This window comes from Hordeum vulgare, chromosome 1H, assembly GCF_904849725.1.
Source record: "Hordeum vulgare subsp. vulgare chromosome 1H, MorexV3_pseudomolecules_assembly, whole genome shotgun sequence".
NCBI classification, from domain to species: Eukaryota; Viridiplantae; Streptophyta; class Magnoliopsida; order Poales; family Poaceae; genus Hordeum; species Hordeum vulgare.
In genome coordinates, this window is record NC_058518.1 from 273,112,984 (window position 1) to 273,132,050 (window position 19,067).

The following is a 19,067-nucleotide window of genomic DNA, read 5'->3' on the forward strand; positions in this document are numbered from 1 at the left end:
GAAGGGATTATAGAGCGAGGTGTCTTCAAGAGTCTTGCCACAAGTAAGCAATTTGAGGAAATTGTGCGCAAGCAAGGAGGACATCGGAAGAATCAAGGTGTTGGCTACTTCAATGTTAACAGAGATGATTGGGAAGAAGGTCCATATCCCATTACCAAGTTTGTTCCTCAAGAGGATAAGTTGTTGGAATTATGCCCTAGAGGCAATGATAAATAAGTTATTATTATAATTCCTGTATCAAGATAATCATTTATTATCCATGCTATAATTGTATTGAATGAATACTTAGATACATGTGTGGATACATAGACAAAACATTGTCCCTAGCAAGCCTCTAGTTGGCTAGCCAGTTCATCAAGGATAGTCAGGGTCTTCTGGCTATGAGCAAGGTGTTGTTGCTTGATAACTGGATCACATCATTGGAAGAATCATGTGATGGACTAGACCCAAACTAATAGACGTAGCATGTTGATCGTGTCATTTTGTTGCTACTGTTTTCTGCGTGTCAAGTATTTATTCCTATGACCATGAGATCATATAACTCACTGACACCGGAGGAATACTTTTTGTGTATCAAATGTCACAATGTAACTGGGTGGCTATAAAGATGCTCTACAGGTATCTCCGAAGGTGTCCGTTGAGTTAGTATGGATCAAGACTGGGATTTGTCACTCCGTGTGAGGGAGAGGTATCTCGGGGCCCACTCGGTAATACAACATCACACACAAGCCTTGCAAGCAATGTGACTTAGTGTAAGTTGCGGGATCTTGTATTACGGAACGAGTAAAGAGACTTGCCGGTAAACGAGATTGAAATAGGTATGCGGATACTGACGATCGAATCTCGGGCAAGTAACATACCGAAGGACAAAGGGAATGACATACGGGATTATATGAATCCTTGGCACTGAGGTTCAAACGATAAGATCTTCGTAGAATATGTAGGATCCAATATGGGCATCCAGGTCCCACTGTTGGATATTGACCGAGGAGTCACTCGGGTCATGTCTACATAGTTCTCGAACCCGCAGGGTCTGCACACTTAAGGTTCGACGTTGTTTTATGCGTATTTGAGTTATATGGTTGGTTACCGAATGTTGTTCGGAGTCCCGGATGAGATCACGGACGTCACGAGGGTTTCCGGAATGGTCCAGAAACGAAGATTGATATATAGGATGACCTCATTTGATTACCGGAAGGTTTTCGGAGTTATCGGGAATGTACCGGGAATGACGAATGGGTTCCGGATGTTCACCGAGGGGGGCAGCCCACCCCGGGGAAGCCCATAAGACTTGGGGGTGGCGCACCAGCCCTTGGTGGGCTGGTGGGACAGCCCAAGAAGGCCATATGCACCATAGATAGAAAATCAAAGAGAAAAGAAAAAAAAAGAGGTGGGAAGGAAGAGAAGGACTCCACCTTCCAATCCTAGTTGGACTAGGATTGGAGGACTCCTCCTCCCCTTGGTGCGCAGCCCTTGGGGCTCCTTGAGCCTCAAGGCAAGCCTCCCCTCCCTCCTCCTATATATATGGAGCTATTAGGGCTCATTTGAGAAAACTTTTTCAAGGCAGCCCGACCACATACCTCCAAGGTTTTACCTCTAGATCGCGTTTCTGCGGAGCTCGGGCGGAGCTCGGGCGGAGCCCTGCTGAGATTAGATCACCACCAACCTCCGGAGCGCCGTCACGCATCCGGAGAACTCATCTACCTCTCCGTCTCTCTTGCTGGATCAAGAAGGCCGAGATCATCGTCGAGCTGTACGTGTGCTGAACGCGGAGGTGCCGTCCGTTCGGCACTAGATCGTGGGACGGATCGCGGGACGGTTCGTAGGACAGTTCGCGGGGCGGATCGAGGGACGTGAGGATGTTCCACTACATCAACCGCGTTTCTTAACGCTTCTGCTGTGCGATCTACAAGGGTACGTAGATTGGAAATCCCCTCTCGTAGATGGACATCACCATGATAGGTCTTCGTGCGCGTAGGAAAATTTTTGTTTCCCATGCGACGTTCCCCATCAGTGGCACCATGAGCTAGGTTCATGCGTAGATGTAATCTCGAGTAGAACACAAAAGTTTTTGTGGGCGGTGATGTGCGTCTTTCTGCCCTCCTTAGTCTTTTCTTGATTCCGCGGTATTGTTGGATCGAAGCGGCTTGGACCCACATTACTCGTACGCTTACGAGAGACTGGTTTCATCGCTACGAGTAACTCCATTGCTCAAAGATGACTGGCAAGTGTCGGTTTCTCCAACTTTAGTTGAATCAGATTTGACCGAGGAGGTCCTTGGATGAGGTTAAATAGCAATTCATATATCTCCGTTGTGGTGTTTGCGTAAGTAAGATGCGATCCTACTAGATACCCATGGTCACCACGTAAAACATGCAACAACAAATTAGAGGACGTCTAACTTGTTTTTGCAGGGTATGCTTGTGATGTGATATGGCCGACGATGTGATGTGATACATTGGATGTATGAGATGATCATGTTGTAATAGATAATATCGACTTGCACGTCGATGGTACGGCAACCGGCATGAGCCATATGGTTGTCTTTAAACTAACGTTTGTGCTTGCAGATGCGTTTACTATTTGCTAGGATGTAGCTTTAGTAGTAATAGCATGAGTAGCACAACAACCCCGATGTCGACACGTTGATGGAGATCATGGTGTGGCGCCGGTGACAAGAAGATCGTGCTGGTGCTTTGGTGATGGAGATCAAGAAGCACGTGATGATGGCCATATCATGTCACTTATGAATTGCATGTGATGTTAATCCTTTTATGCACCTTATTTTTCTTAGAACGACCGTAGCATTATGAGGTGATCTCTCACTAAATTTCAAGACGAAATTGTGTTCTCCCCGACTTTGCACTGTTGCTACAATTCGTCGTTTCGAGACACCACGTGATGATCGGGTGTGATAGACTCAACGTTCACATACAACGGGTGCAAAACAGTTGCACACGCGAAACACTCGGGTTAAGCTTGGCGAGCCTAGCATGTGCAGACATGGCCTCGGAACACATGAGACCGAAAGGTCGATCATGAATCATATAGTTGATATGATTAGCATAGGGATGCTTACCACTGAAACTATACTCAACTCACGTGATGATCGGACTTGAGCTAGTGTAAGTGGGTCATGAACCACTCAAATGACTAGAGAGATGTATTTTTTGAGTGGGAGTTTAGCAAGTAATTTGATTAAGTTAAACTCTAATTATCTTGAACATAGTCTAAGTCCACTTTGAATATATTTGTGTTGTAGATCATGGCTCACGCGACAGTCACCCTGAATTTTAATACGTTCCTAGAGAAAGCTAAGTTGAAAGATGATGGAAGCAACTTTGTAGACTGGGCTCGTAATCTTAAGTTGATCCTACAAGCTGGGAAGAAGGATTATGTCCTTAATGTTGCGCTAGGAGATGAACCACCCACTACGGCTGACCAAGATGTTAAAAACGCTTGGTTAACACGTAAGGAGGACTACTCAGTAGTTCAATGTGCAGTCTTGTATGGCTTAGAGCCGGGACTTCAACGTCGCTTTGAGCGTCATGGAGCATATGAGATGTTCCAGGAGTTGAAGTTTATTTTTCAGAAGAACGCCCAGATCGAGAGGTATGAGACCTCCGATAAATTCTATACTTGCAAGATGGAGGAGAATTCATCTCTCAGTGAACATGTGCTCAAAATGTCTAGGTACTCAAACCGTCTAGCTGAACTGGGGATTGAACTCCCGCAAGAGTCTATCACTGACAGAATTCTTCAATCACTGTCGCCAAGCTATAAGGGCTTTGTGTTGAACTACAACATGCAAGGGATGAACAAGTCACCCGGCGAGTTGTTTGCGATGCTGAAAGTTGCAGAGTCTGAACTCCGTAAAGAGCATCAAGTGTTGATGGTGAATAAGACCACTACTTTCAAGAGAAACGGCAAAGGGAAGAAGGGTAATTCAAAGAAGAGCGGCAAGCCTGTTGCCAATCCGACGAAGAAACCCAAAGCTGGACCTAAGCCTGAAATAGAGTGCTACTATTGCAAGGGTATGGGTCACTGGAAGCGCAACAGCCCCCAAGTATCTAGCTGATAAGAAGGCGGCCAAAGAAAAATCAGGTATATTTGATATACATGTTATTGATGTGTACTTAACCAGCTCTCGTAGTACTTCCTGGGTATTCGATACCGGTTCTGTTGCTCATATTTGCAACTCGAAACAGGAACTGCGGAATAGGCGAAGGCTGGCGAAAGATGAAGTGACGATGCGCGTGGGAAATGGTTCCAAGGTTGATGCAATCGCCGTCGGCGCAGTTTCACTTCAGTTACCATCGGGATTAGTTATGAACTTGAATAATTGTTATTTAGTGCCTGCGTTGAGCATGATAATTATATCTGAATCTTGTTTATTGCGAGACGGTTACTCGTTTAAGTCAGAGAATAATGGTTGTTCTATTTCTATGAGTAATATCTTTTATGGTCATGCACCCAATGTGAGAGGATTGTTCATATTGAATCTTGATAGTGATAACACACATATACATAACACTGAGACCAAAAGAGTAAGAGTTAACAATGATAGCGCCATGTGTTTATGGCACTGCCGCTTGGGTCATATTGGTGTAAAGCGCATGAAGAAACTCCATACCGATGGACTTTTGGAGTCACTTGACTTTGATTCACTTGACACGTGCGAACCATGCCTCATGGGCAAGATGACTAAAACTCCGTTCTCCGGAACAATGGAGCGTGCAAGTGACTTGTTGGAAATCATACATACTGATGTGTGTGGTCCGATGAGCGTGAAGGCACGCGGCGGATATCGTTATTTTCTCACCTTCACTGACGATTTGAGTAGAGATGGTTATGTCTACTTAATGAAGCACAAGTCTGAAACATTTGAAAAGTTCAAGCAATTTTAGAGTGAAGTTGAAAATCATCGTAACAAGAAGATTAAATTCCTACGGTCTGATCGTGGGGGTGAATATCTGAGTTTCGAGTTTGGTGCTCACTTAAGACAATGTGGAATTGTTTCACAGTTGACACCGCCTGGAACACCATAGCGTAATGGTGTGTCCAAACGTCGTAATCGTACTTTATTAGAGATGGTGCGATCTATGATGTCTCTTACCGATCTGCCGTTATTGTTTTGGGGTTATGCATTAGAAACAACTGCATTCACTTTAAATAGGGCACCATCAAAATCCGTTGAGACGACACCATACGAACTGTGGTATGGTAAAAGACCAAAGTTGTCGTTTCTTAAAGTTTGGGTATGTGATGCTTATGTCAAAAAGCTTCAGCCTGAAAAGCTGGAACCCAAAGCGGAAAAGTGATCTTCATAGGTCACCCAAAAGAGACAGTTGGGTACACCTTCTATCTCAAATCCGAGGGCAAATTGTTTGTTGCTAAAAATGGAGCTTTTCTCGAGAAGGAGTTTCTCTCGAGAGAATTGAGTGGGAGGAAGATAGAACTTGATGAGGTTGTCGAACCTCTCATCCCTCTGGATGGTGGCGCAGAGCAAGGGGAAACCCCTGTCGTTGCGACGCCGGTTGAGGAGAAATTTCCCCCTAAGGTGATTTTGGTAATTAATCACAACATATGCATCATTGGACTAATGAATTTATCCAAGTACATTTCAGAAAATTTCAAAGATGCTTTGGTTATAGGATTGTGTGGAGATGCCTCTTTGATGCAAGGAAGGAATAGGATTGGCTCATGCTTCAAGCAAGAAGACTCTACATTTTATATTTGTGAGAAATCACTTTGAGTCCATAGGAAAGCCAATACTATTAAAATGGGATGAGGTATTATGATGAATTGGTTGCTCAAGTGCTTAGAGATAGCCACCAAAAATACTCAGCCACTTTCCCACAAAATATATCTGTCCCAAGCCAAATATGCAAAATCGGTGCCACCAACATTTCCCACTCAGCTATACCGATTTTACACTTAGACAGATCCTATGCCAAACCCACCATCTCGGTACAACCAACATTCCTATCGATGCCATCGAGATTGGGTGACCAACTTTCGGTTAAGATAATTTCAAGTTTCGGAATTTCCAAGTTTGAAGGCGGTCTCACCGAGTTTGGGAACCAGTCTAGTTCATCGTATCGGTACCACCAAGATTCATATATCGGTCTCATCAAGAATTCAAAGTTTCCACATTTAGTTCAACTGAGTACCACTGATATTAACATTTCGGTGTCACCGAGTTGGGCAATAATGTTCTTACGGTTGGATTTTGGGAGATGCATATATATACCCGTCCAGCTACCTCTCACTCGAAGAGGAAGCACTCAGAGCACACTTACACTTTCTAGATCCATTTTTCTGAGAGAGAGCCACCTACTCATGTGTTGAGATCAAGAGATTCCATTCCAACCATTTTGAACCTTGATTTCTATCCTCCTAAGTTTCTTTCCAAAAGATCAACCTCTCCCATCCCTGCCAAATCTGAGAGAGAGTGATTGAGTGTTGAGGGGACTATCTAGAAGCACAAGAGCAAGGAGTTAATCGTTCTACCACATCTATTACCTCTTGGAGGGTGGTGCCTCCTAGATTGGTTAGGTGTCTCTTGGGATCCTCCTACTTCGTGTTGTGGAGTTGAACCAAGATGTTTGTAAGGGCAAGGAGATCGCCTACTTCGTGAAGATCTATTGTGAGTGAGGCTAGTCCTGTGTGGACGGAAGCCATGGTGGAATAGACAAGGCCACTTCTTTGTGGAACCCTTGTGGGTGGAGCCCTCCGTGGACTCTCGTAGTTGTTACCTTCCGTGGGTTGAAAGTCTCCAGTAACATGGACGTACGATAGCGCCACCTATCGGAACCATGCCAAAAAATCATCGTGCCAACCTTTGCGTTTGATCTCCCTATCTTACCCTCTACTTTACACTTGCATGTTTTACTTTCCGCTGCAATACTCTTAGATATGCATGTGTAGGGTGTACTTGACTAGTCATAGTTGGTAAAATTGCACCACACTAAAAATTTGGAAAATGCTAAGTTTTTATCTTGTCAAGTAGTCTAATCCCCCCCCTCTAGACATACTTTCGGTCCTACACCCAAGTCCGACCCTAAGTCCAAAGCCCTTTCGCTCATCTTATTGCTCTTGCCTCATGAAGATTGTCGCTGGCCGATGGTCCCTATCTCTCGCTCCTAGTAGGAGGAAGGAGTAAATCAACCCTAATGGCGGATGGAGTCACCGCCACCAGGAAAAGAAACCCTAACATGAGCGGAAAAGTTTTTTCTAGTGATGACTCGAAAGAAACTGTTTCCCGAGAAGATGTTTTCTAGAGCATCTCTAATAGACCCCTTATACCACACCGACCCGCAAAATAACCACTAGTTTATAGTTTTGCACAAAAAATGACCCGAATAGAAACTGTATCGGACTACGTCCCTTAAAAAAATTTGTGGGGCGCAGCAAATTCTTCCTCTCAACCCTTAGAAACACGGGGCGGGAGGCTGACCCAAGCCTATCTTTAGCTAGATTTGGTGGGAGGGACATTTTCGCGCGACACTTTCTACTCTCCCTTTCGTCCACCGCCATTGTTCTTCCTCCGACCGTTCCGACCACCATCCCCGGCTCTATAGAGCCATCATGGATGCCTCTGAGCCGACACCCATCGCCATGGAAGTCATGCATGTGCCAACCCCTCAAGAAGATCTCGTCATCGGCCGTGTCACGCCCCTCGCCTTTCAAGCCTCCATCGCCCATCCTCGCAAGTGCTAGGGCAACATCGTTGTCGAGAGAGGCGCTCCCGCAGCGGTCATCGGGAAGGCCCGCCCGCCCGCCATCGCTGCCATTGTGAATCCGGCGCAGGCCGTCCCCACCCCTGTCAATGAAGATGCGTAAGGTGGCGGGTGTGAAACACAATAAGGTGGCCACAAAAGATCCTATGAGCACCGCGCCACCACCACCTCCGATCGCCACCCCAAGAGCTCCCCCGAGGACGCACGTCGAGATGATGTTGCTGCCGCCCTTGAAGTGTTCGACAGAATGGGTGCAAGGTACAAATCTTTGGTTTTCTTATAGTTGTTTTTATTTTTCGCCATTACAATTGTACTTGACTTGTGGAGCAAAATTGTAGAGCTGTTTGCATGATGCGACTGCCGAGTTTGTGCACATGTTGGACGGCAACACCTTTGACATTTATCAAGCCTCAGTCGGTGATTACTACTACGGTGAGATGGATGGTGGTGTGCACTGTCACAGCGAGGAAGAAGATGAGGTAGAGGAGATTGGGAGGGGTGTTCGACCAAGCACAAGTAAAAGTGCGCACGAGATCTTGTGATGATGATGATGGATGCGATGTCTTTTGGTTTGTGGTGCGAAAACTATGTTCAAATGTCGCCAAAATTGAGTTTGAATTCCAGAATTTATGTTTTATTTGTCAAAATCGCGGTAAAAATCTAAGGATATTATCTTTTACCGCTCGGGTTTGTGGTCTCCGATCGTTAGCACTCGATTTCGACCTCTAAATCGTATTTTTTTATCCGTTATTTAAGGGTCGCGGGATTAAGGGGTGGAAAACCCATATTCGTCGCTCTGTTCGGCGAATTTTCATGCAAACACACATATCGAGTGACGCGAATGACTTTCCAAACTTTATACAAGGTTCTCAACCGGTCCAGGTCTGTTTTTTTTTCTTTTTCTTTTTTCCCTGTGGTTTCTTTTACTGTTTTCTTCATTTTTATTTTTTATTTTATGACTTTTTTGGTTTTTTGGTATATGTTTCTTTTTTGGATACCTTTTTCGTTTCTTTTCCAATTTAGAGAAATTAAATATTTTGAAAAAGCTTCAAATCTTCAAAACATGCTAAAAATTTCAAATAATGTTCCCAACTATTCAAAAAAATGTTAGGGGATTCAAAATTTGTTCATGTTTTTATTTCTTTTTCAAATTTTAAAATTATATTCCCTTCTATTCAAAAATGTTTGTGAATTTGAAATTTTCTTCATGTTTCAATTTTTTTTTCAAATTTCCCTTTTTTTTTAAAATGTCCGGAATTTTAAGAAAATTAATGTTTTAAAAAATTGTTCAAATTTTGTTCCCTTCAATTCAAAAAATATCAGGATTTTGAAATTTTGATCATGTTTTGAAAAATTGTTCAAATCGTTCAAATTTTGTTCCCTTCTATTCAGAAAATGTTTGGGAATTTCAAATTTCATATATTTTTTTCTTTTATAAAATATTAAAATTCTATATTTCTTTTAACACCGATGAACTTTTTTGAGAATTGATGAACATATTTTTGAAAATGGATGATATTTTTGAAAATTGTATGTACTTTTTTAGATTTATGATTTTTTTCAGTTCAATGAAAGATTTTGAAAATATATGAACTTTTTTTGAATTTCTATGAACTTTTAAAAAAATTAACGAACTTTTTACAATTTTAATGAACTGTTTCCGAATTGGATCAACTTTTTTCAATTTCCATGAACTTATTTTCAAATTGATGAACTTTTTTCAAACTTGATGAAGACTTTTTAAAGATATGATTTTTTTAATGGATTAACCTTTGTATTTAAATATGTAATACTTTTTTTATTTTATATTATTTTTGTTAAAACTAGAAAATTTGGGCTGTTTTTTTGTACTAGATCAACCGAGCAAAAAAATCGGCAGCTCGCGTGCTAGTGGGCCGTACCATGCCAGCGAAGCTGCAGGCGCCGGATTGTTAACGGGTGCTTGTAGCGCTGGCTAGGAGCTCGCCTATCCTGTAGGCTGAAAGAATCGGCCCTACGTGCTATCATGCAGAGGCCCAACTCCCACGTGATCGCACACGTGGAATGGTGACGGCCCAAGAATAAGGGAACCAAAATGGCAGTGAAGAATCCCTATTCGGCCGCCGCTCGTCCCGATACTGCTGTCCCTGTCCTCGCTGTGCGCCGCCTCGCCCGCACGCGCTCAGGTGCGCCGCCCCTCGAGTCGCCGGTGTCGGTCTCCGTTCTTTCCACCCCGCTGCCCCTTCTTCCATATCGCCGTGAGTCCCTAGCCTAGCCGTCCGCACGCCATCAGAGACGTAGCCGCTGCCGGAAGCAGTGACTGGCTGCAGTCTTCTCGCCGTTCCCGACGGCGACCGGCTGAGAGCCGACCTCCCCTAGTCCCCTTCGTCGCCGTGGTCACCCACGTAGCCACGTCCAGGCGCCTGGCAGCATCACCGTCTGCAACCAGTTCAGCAACACTCACCGTCTGGTCCGTCAGCGACGGCCGGGCGGCTTGCTCTGCCTCTTTCCCTCCGGTGATTTGCAGGTGGTCAACGGCTCCGGCGCCGTGCTCTGGCCGTCCGGGTGCTTCCATTGCTCTGAACTTCTGAAGGTTGTTAAGATTTAAGAACCGATTCTGTGGCAACTAGTTATTATGGACTTATGGCAGCTAGTTAGTACTCCATGAATTGATTTCTGTTCTTGTTTGTAGAAATGAGGAGAAATACTTTACATAGTTGGTTTGCAAGTAATTTAAATATCTTTCTGTTGTTCCCAAACCCAACACAGTATGGTCGTAGTAATCTAAGATTCTTTTTAGCTTATTTGGATTAAAGAATTACGAAATATTGAATCTTTTGCTAAACAGATCCAAATTTTGGTTCAAAATTTATTAGTGTTATAAAAAATCTTGCAAATATTACATGTTCCCAGTAGTATTCTAGGAATTTTTGACCTTGTTTGGACTAGAGGATTGAGAGATAATGGCTTTTTTCGCACTGTTAACTTTGGCCCCTCTTTTTTGCTAACATCGTAAAAATATAATTAAGTAAATTCCTGAGTTCAACATTTGCTAATGACACAAACCAATTTTGTTGTTTTTAATATTGTAGAGTTAATTTTAGTTAAGCTCAGTGGCTCAATGCCTGATTTCCTGTTTGCTGGTTCACAGGTTCTTGGAGTATCTTAAGTTTCGTGAATATGGCATCTCATGCTGAAATGATGGGAAGCAATATGCTACGTCTTCAAAGCTTTCCTAATAATATGGTATGCACCCAGTTGAATTGTCAACTAAATATGCTTCTCTTTTCGGCATGTTATCATTATCATGTGCTTCTCTATTTGTACCAGGGAAAACAAAATAGTAGTTTTATCTCCACAAGACACCTTCCCTTGAGAAGGACACGAGTGGTTCGACATTGCCTGAACCTACGTCATCTTTGCCGTTTGCCTAATCAAAGGGCTATTGTTCCAAATATCCAACCAATGCCTGCTCTTACTGCTGCAGTATCTAGGGGAGTTAATAGTCCATCGATAGAGGCATCTGTTGATGGCATGGAATTAGTTTCAAGGATTATTCACTTTTATCGCAAACCACTTCTTCAAGAGAGTGAGGCCAAGGAGTTACTCAGGAAAGTGCAGGCAAAGATTTCTTCTAATATTATTGATATAAAGACTGAGCAATGCTTCAATGTTGAGTTGGAGGATGCACTAAGTTCAGCGAAGCTTGCAACACTTCAGTGGCTCCTAGCAGAAACTTACGAACCTGACAGCTTACAAACCGGGAGCTTTCTGGAGGAGGAGGTTTCTCGGAGCCCTATTTCCTTCCTTGTCGAGGTCGGTCCCCGGATGACATTTTCAACAGCTTTCTCGTCCAATGCTGTCTCAATTTGTAAAGCTCTATCTTTAATGGAAGTAACTCGCCTGGAGAGATCTAGAAGATATCTTTTGTGCCTTCAGCCTGGTAGTGACCCACTTGATGAAAGCCAACTCAACAGCTTTGCTGCTTTGATTCATGACAGGATGACAGAGTGTGTTTATCCTAGCAAGCTCGCATCATTTCGGTCAGATGTAGTTCCAGAACCTGTCAGTGTTATACCAGTGATGGAAAGGGGAAGGGAAGCACTGGAGGAAATAAATCTTAAAATGGGGCTGGCTTTTGATGAACAAGATATCAAGTACTACACTCACCTCTTCAGAGATGACATCAAACGCAATCCAACTACTGTGGAACTTTTTGACATAGCGCAATCCAATAGCGAGCACAGCAGACATTGGTTTTTTAATGGAAAGCTTGAGATAGATGGAGAAACCATGCCAAGTACTTTGTTTCAGTTAGTAAAGAGTCCCTTAAAGGCTAACCCTAGTAACTCTATTATTGGATTCAAAGATAACTCGAGCGCAATAAAAGGGACCCTTGTAAATCACCTACGTCCAGCACTACCAGGTTCCACTTCACCGTTATCCCTTATGATGCGTGAACTGGGCATTCTGTTCACAGCAGAAACCCATAATTTTCCATGTGCGGTGGCACCCTACCCAGGAGCTGAAACAGGTGCAGGTGGCCGTATAAGAGACACACATGCCACTGGAAAGGGTTCATTTGTTGTTGCATCAACTGCTGGTTATTGCGTTGGAAACCTTCAAATTGAAGAATCATATGCACCTTGGGAGGATTCATCCTTTTCATACCCATCAAACTTAGCTTCTCCATTGCAGATTCTTATTGATGCTAGCAACGGTGCCTCTGACTATGGGAACAAGTTTGGCGAGCCTTTAATTCAGGGATTTACAAGAAATTTTGGTTCTAGGTTGCCAAACGGGGAGCGCCGTGAATGGCTCAAGCCAATAATGTTCAGTGGAGCAATTGGGCAGATTGACCATGCGCACATATCGAAAGGGGATCCAGAAATTGGCATGCTAGTTGTGAAGATTGGTGGTCCAGCATACAGAATTGGTATGGGTGGTGGTGCTGCCTCAAGTATGGTTAGTGGACAGAATGATGCAGAGCTCGACTTTAATGCAGTTCAGCGGGGAGATGCTGAGATGGCACAGAAATTATATCGTGTGATCAGGGCATGTGCAGAAATGGGGGAGAAGAATCCAATCATCAGCATTCATGATCAGGGAGCTGGAGGGAACTGCAATGTCGTGAAAGAAATTATCTATCCTAAGGGTGCTGAAATTGACATCCGCTCAATTGTTGTTGGTGATCACACATTGTCCGTGTTGGAGATCTGGGGTGCTGAATACCAGGAACAAGATGCATTATTGGTGAAGCCTGAGAGCAGAAACCTGTTGCAGTCACTTTGTGAGAGAGAAAGAGTTTCAATGGCCGTCCTTGGTGAAATTGATGGTAGTGGAAAAATTGTTTTGATTGACGGTGCTGCTGTGGAGCACGCAAAGTTGAGTGGCATTGCTCCACCACTGCCTGTTGTTGATCTTGAGCTTGAAAAGGTTCTAGGAGATATGCCTCAGAAAACCTTTGAATTCAAGCGGGTTTCTCGATCGGCTGAGCCCTTAGACATAGCACCCGAGGTTACACTGATGGATGTTCTTAAGCGAGTATTGAAGCTTCCCTCTGTATGTTCAAAGCGTTTCTTGACCACTAAGGTTGACAGATGTGTGACAGGTCTTGTTGCACAACAGCAGACGGTCGGCCCTCTCCAACTTCCACTTGCTGATGTTGCTGTAATTGCACAGACATACACAGATCTGACAGGTGGTGCTTGTGCAATTGGAGAACAACCGTTAAAGGGATTACTTAATCCTGAGGCCATGGCAAGGCTTGCTGTTGGGGAGGCATTGACCAATCTGGTTTGGGCTAAAGTTACATCTCTTGCAGACGTCAAAGCAAGCGGCAATTGGATGTATGCTGCAAAGATTGATGGAGAAGGAGCAGATATGTATGATGCTGCTGTTGCAATGGCTGACTGCATGATTCAACTTGGTATTGCAATTGATGGAGGAAAGGATAGTCTTTCTATGGCAGCTCAATGTGATGGCGAGCTAGTCAAAGCTCCAGGAAATCTTGTTATCAGTGCTTATGTTACATGTCCTGATATAACCTTGACTGTTACTCCAGATCTAAAGCTTGGGAAGGACGGGGTTCTGTTGCATGTTGACCTGGCTAAGGGAAAGCGAAGACTTGGTTGTTCTGCTCTCGCACAAGCGTTTGATCAAATTGGAAATGACTGCCCGGACATAGAAGATGTCCCTTACTTGAAAAAGGTCTTTGAGGTTGTTCAAGAATTGCTCAGTGAACGTCTGATTTCTGCCGGTCATGACATTAGTGATGGTGGGCTTATTGTCACTATTCTTGAGATGGCATTTGCTGGTAACTGTGGTGTGAACCTCAACATAGAATTAAAAGATAATGACCTTCTTCAAACACTTTTTGCGGAGGAGCTTGGTCTTGTAATTGAAGTGCATTTGGATGACCTTGATGTAGTGAAGCAAAAACTTCATGCTGCAGGGGTTTCTGCTAATGTGATAGGAGAAGTAACTGCAGCACCAGAAATAGAGTTGCTGGTTGATGGTGAGGTGCGTTTGAAAGAAAGAACTTCAGACCTCAGAGATTTGTGGGAGGAGACAAGCTTTCAGCTTGAGGAGCTACAGCGTCTGAAATCTTGTGTCAAGCTTGAGAAAGAAGGCTTAAAAAGCCGAACATCACCTTTATGGCATTTGTCTTTTACGCCCAAATTCACAGACAAGAAACTACTGTCTGCATCCTCGAAACCGAAGGTTGCCATCATTCGCGAAGAAGGGAGCAACAGTGATAGGGAAATGTCTGCTGCATTCCATGCTGCTGGTTTTGAACCGTGGGACATCACGATGTCGGATCTCTTGAACCAAAAGGCTTCTCTAACGGAATTCCGTGGGATTGCATTTGTTGGTGGATTTAGCTATGCAGATGTTCTTGACTCGGCGAAAGGCTGGGCTGCATCTATCAGGTTCAACCAGCCCCTCATACAGCAGTTCCAGGAGTTCTACAATAGGCCAGACACATTCAGCCTTGGGGTGTGCAATGGGTGTCAGCTCATGGCTCTTCTTGGTTGGGTACCAGGACCCGATATTGGAGGCTCGCTTGGTGCAGGTGGAGATATGTCCCAGCCAAGGTTCACTCACAATGAATCTGGCCGTTTTGAATGTCGGTTTATCAGTGTGGCCATAGGGGATTCCCCTTCTATAATGTTCAAAGGTATGGAAGGCTCTACATTGGGCATTTGGAGTGCTCATGGTGAAGGTAGAGCCTTCTTCCCAGATGGAAATGTCTTATCTGATGTTGTCAAATCTAATCTGGCCCCTCTGAGGTACTGCGATGATGCTAATAACGTCACAGAGGTCTATCCTTTCAACCCTAATGGCTCTCCGCTTGGTATTGCGGCCCTTTGCTCCCCCAATGGAAGGCACCTTGCTCTGATGCCGCACCCGGAGCGTTCCTTTATGATGTGGCAATACCCATGGTATCCCAAGGATTGGCAGGTTGAGAAGAGTGGTCCTAGTCCTTGGTTGCGCATGTTCCAGAATGCAAGAGAATGGTGTTCATAGATAAGGTAAATCAGACTCCTGAAACATTTTCACTGTTTTATTAGTTCATTATAGTTAGATCTCTGGCTAGTCCTTAACTAGGCACAGTCTGTTGCTCTACATCTAAACCACTCATTCTGTAAATGGCGTCCTTGTTGTTTTAAGTTCCTGGTAAAACTCTTTTTTTTTCTCCTTCTGGTAACGCTCCTCTTAGCTCGATCTTTATTGTAGCTTGGACGCTGCTTTATATTCTTCTATTCAGGAGGTCTCATACAATGCTGCCATGAAATAAATATTTGCTTACCCTTCCTATCCTGAACTTGCAGGGACCAAATTGGTGGCCCGTATGTCTGCCTAGCGTATGTCTGTAAAATTATCGCGCTGGAAGAACTCAAGTGACAGACAGCAGTTCTCAGTTCTTGAGTTGAGCTGGAATATCTGTGCTACTTATTCTCTATTGGACAGTGCCTGTATAAGCGCTGCCTGCGAGCATAGTTATGTTTCACTAGCTGAATTGAGCTACATGATTCCGCAATTATTCACCTTTATCCAATAATACCATGCTCTAGCTGTCCGGCTACATAAAATGTATCCTGTCAGCTTTCTTTCTGGCGAGCATATCTATTTTGTAGTGTTACACAGAAATGCACCATGTTTTTCTTCCTTTTGAAATGAGCAATGAACCATGTTGACCGTTACATATTCGGTATCATGTTTTCAGATGCTCACATAAGCAGATTCTGCAATGGTCCATGTCAGTTGCACATGTTGGGTTAATTAGACGATTGTCGAAAACTAATGGCTCGTTTGGTCGATGCCTAAGATTGTCGTCGACCAAAGCGTGGCCTCACATGTGAGACTGGTATCATAAAAGAAACAAGGAGGCATATCACTGTTCCAAATGTTAAAACTGAGGACGGTTAGCATGGTTTCGCAACTGTCATTTGTGTTGTTGACAGCTGTGGGAAATACTTGTCGGAGGAATTGTCATTTGTGTTGTTGACAGCTGTGGGAAATACTTGTCGGAGGAATGGATGTATTTAAACGTATTTTAGTTTATATACATTTGTTTTTATCTACTAGATGATACCCTGCGTGTTGCTGCGGAAATCTTATTAAAACAATGTATGATTAAGTGATATAAGACTAAAATGAATGCAAAAATATATAGAAGTGTCTTACATTACTTAATTCCCTGGAAAAAAGGCATGCATGAGGTGGTATGATTTGCATAAGCACATTAATGAAAAAAGTAACTTATGACTTCATGCATGCAAGGTCGTAACATACTAGATGGAGTTGTTGCACTTCATGAAACTGTACATGAGCTTCACCGTAAGAAGCTGAACGGAGCCATCTTCAAAATTAACTTTGAAAAGGCCTACGATAAAATTAAATGGCCCTTTTTGCTGCAAACTTTACGCATGAAGGGGTTCTCACAAAAGTGGTGTTGATGGATAGAGAGTTTTGTGTCTGGAGGTAGTGTGGCCATCAAGGTGAATGATGAGGTGGGCAACTACTTTCCAAAGGGACCCCACATCTCCTATTATGTTTAACATTGTGGTTGATATGCTAGCTACACTTGTTCGGAGGGCTAAGTTGACCGGACAATTCTGTGGTGTCATTCCTCACTTGGTTGAAGAAGGTCTCTTCATTCTCCAATATGCAGATGATACCATTTTGTTCTTGAATCATGATTTAGAAAAAGCGAAAAACCTCAAATTGCTACTATGTGCTTTTGAGGGGCTTTCTGGTCTAAAAATAAATTTCCATAAGAGCGAGCTATTCTATTTTGGCGACGGCGCAGAAGCTGCATCCTTATATGCCGAAATTTTTGGCTGCCAAATGGGACAATTCCCGATTCGCTATTTGGGTATTCCTATTCATTATCGGTGTTTGACTATAGCTGAATGGAAGTGTGTGGAAGAAAGGCTAGAGAAACGGCTAGCCGGCTGGAAGGCCAAACTCTTGTCATACGGGGCCGATTAACATTAATCAATTCGGTACTCACCAATATGGTTTTATATATGTTATCTTTCTTCCACCTACCTAAAGGTGTTCTTCGGCGTCTCGATTACTTTAGATCCGGATTTTTCTGGCACAGTGATAATGAAACAGAAAAGTATAGGCTGGCTCGGTGGAATGTATTATGTCGACCTAAGAGCCAAAGGGGACTTGGAATCCAAGACCTTGAGATTAAAAACATTGCTCTTCTCAGCAAATGGGTGTATAAATTACTCAGTGAGAATGGTGTATGGCAGGAAATCATTCGTAATAAGTACGTGGGGTCCAAAGCTATTTCTCACGTCTACTGAAACCTAGCGATTGACATTTTTGGAGTGGGGTTATGAAGGCCAGAGAGTTTTTCTTTCAATTTGGGACTTTCTCGGTCAAAGATGGCTCCCAGGTCAGATTCTAGGAAGATACCTGGCTTGGAGCAATCCCGCTCAGTGTGCAATACCCCAATCTATACAGGATTGTCACACACAAGTTTGTCACGGTCAAACAATCTTTGTGCCAAGCAAATCATCCTATCTCTTTTTGTAGGGTTCTTCTTGGACCTCGACTGGCAACATGGACTGAACTACTCACTCGTTTGGAGGTCGTTTAGCTGTCAGATGAACCAGATCTTTTCCGATGGAAATTGCATCAAAATGGAAAGTTTTCGGTTAAGTCCATGTATGATGCGCTGGCTCATAACGAGGTGCCGATTGATAGCAGAAAATTGTGAAAGCTTAGAATTCCTCTAAAAGTGAAGATATTCCTGTGGTTTTTTTAATAAAGGGGCCATCTTAACTAGGGATAATTTGGCCCGGCGCAATTGGCAAGGATGCAAAAAATGTGTCTTCTGTCATCACGACGAGTCAATCAAACACTTATTTTTTGAGTGCAAGTTTGCTAGATCTGCGTGGGCCATTGTCCAAATAGCTTCAAACCTATACCCACCACGTAGCGCATGGGACATATGCGGGAACTGGTTGACGGGTATTCACAAACAATTTTCTTTTTACATTCTTGTGGGGGCGTCTGCCTTATGTTGGGCAATATGGCTTAACAAGAATGATATAGTCTTGAACAAAAAATGTGTTCCATCTCCTGTGCAGGTTATTCATACATGTTCACGATGGCTTCGTACTTGGTCTATCATGTAGAAGCCGAAAGACATGGACCTTTTTATGATGACGTCTACACGGCTGGAGCGTACGGCCACGGAGGATTTCTACACCCATGGATGGCGGTGTGACCTTCAGATATGATCGGCAACATCCTAGGCTACCATACTACCTTTTTTTAGTTGCCTATTGTTTTTGGTTTTCATGTTTTTGAGGACTACGTTGGCTGCGTGCGTCCTATTATCCAGAGGTTGGGGTATTTTTTGCGATGCGATTGTATCAACTCGATATTTCAATTCAATGAAATGCCCTTTATCGAAAAAAATGACTCCATGCATGGCTTGGTGATGTGGCATTGTTGCATGGAGAGGAAAGTTAGATAGTGGGTTGTAGCTATTTAAGAATAGAGGATTTATGTGACAAGTATTTTCAGACGGAGGTGTTAACATGTAATTGTAGAGGTGCCTTGTGTCCTACATACCGAATAGTTAGGGATAGATATTTATGTTTCAAGTTGTTCTCTATCCCGATCTATCTCTTTTGTAATCTCTCTGTAATCCTGGTTGGTTTCAACAACCAATCTGCCTTGTACCTCAAGTTCTCTAATCAATATATACACCTGCAGGCTCCCGGTTAGGGGTTGAGATGCTTCATTACTTCTTTCATGGTATACAGAGCAGGTCCCTTCCACTACATCTAGCCCACCTTGATTGATCTCCAAAAA

General features: G+C 43.5%; 1 protein-coding gene across 1 annotated transcript; it reads left to right on the top strand.

Moving 5' to 3' along the window:
• The first annotated feature begins 9,836 nt into the window (after positions 1–9,836).
• LOC123430898 (probable phosphoribosylformylglycinamidine synthase, chloroplastic/mitochondrial) lies at positions 9,837–15,817 on the top strand. Its single transcript, XM_045114733.1, has 4 exons — positions 9,837–10,314; positions 10,873–10,967; positions 11,052–15,256; positions 15,557–15,817. The coding sequence occupies exons 2-3, from the start codon at positions 10,902–10,904 to the stop codon at positions 15,249–15,251; spliced, it is 4,266 nt and encodes a 1,421-aa protein (XP_044970668.1). The 5' UTR covers positions 9,837–10,314; positions 10,873–10,901; the 3' UTR covers positions 15,252–15,256; positions 15,557–15,817.
• The last annotated feature ends 3,250 nt before the right edge of the window (positions 15,818–19,067 follow it).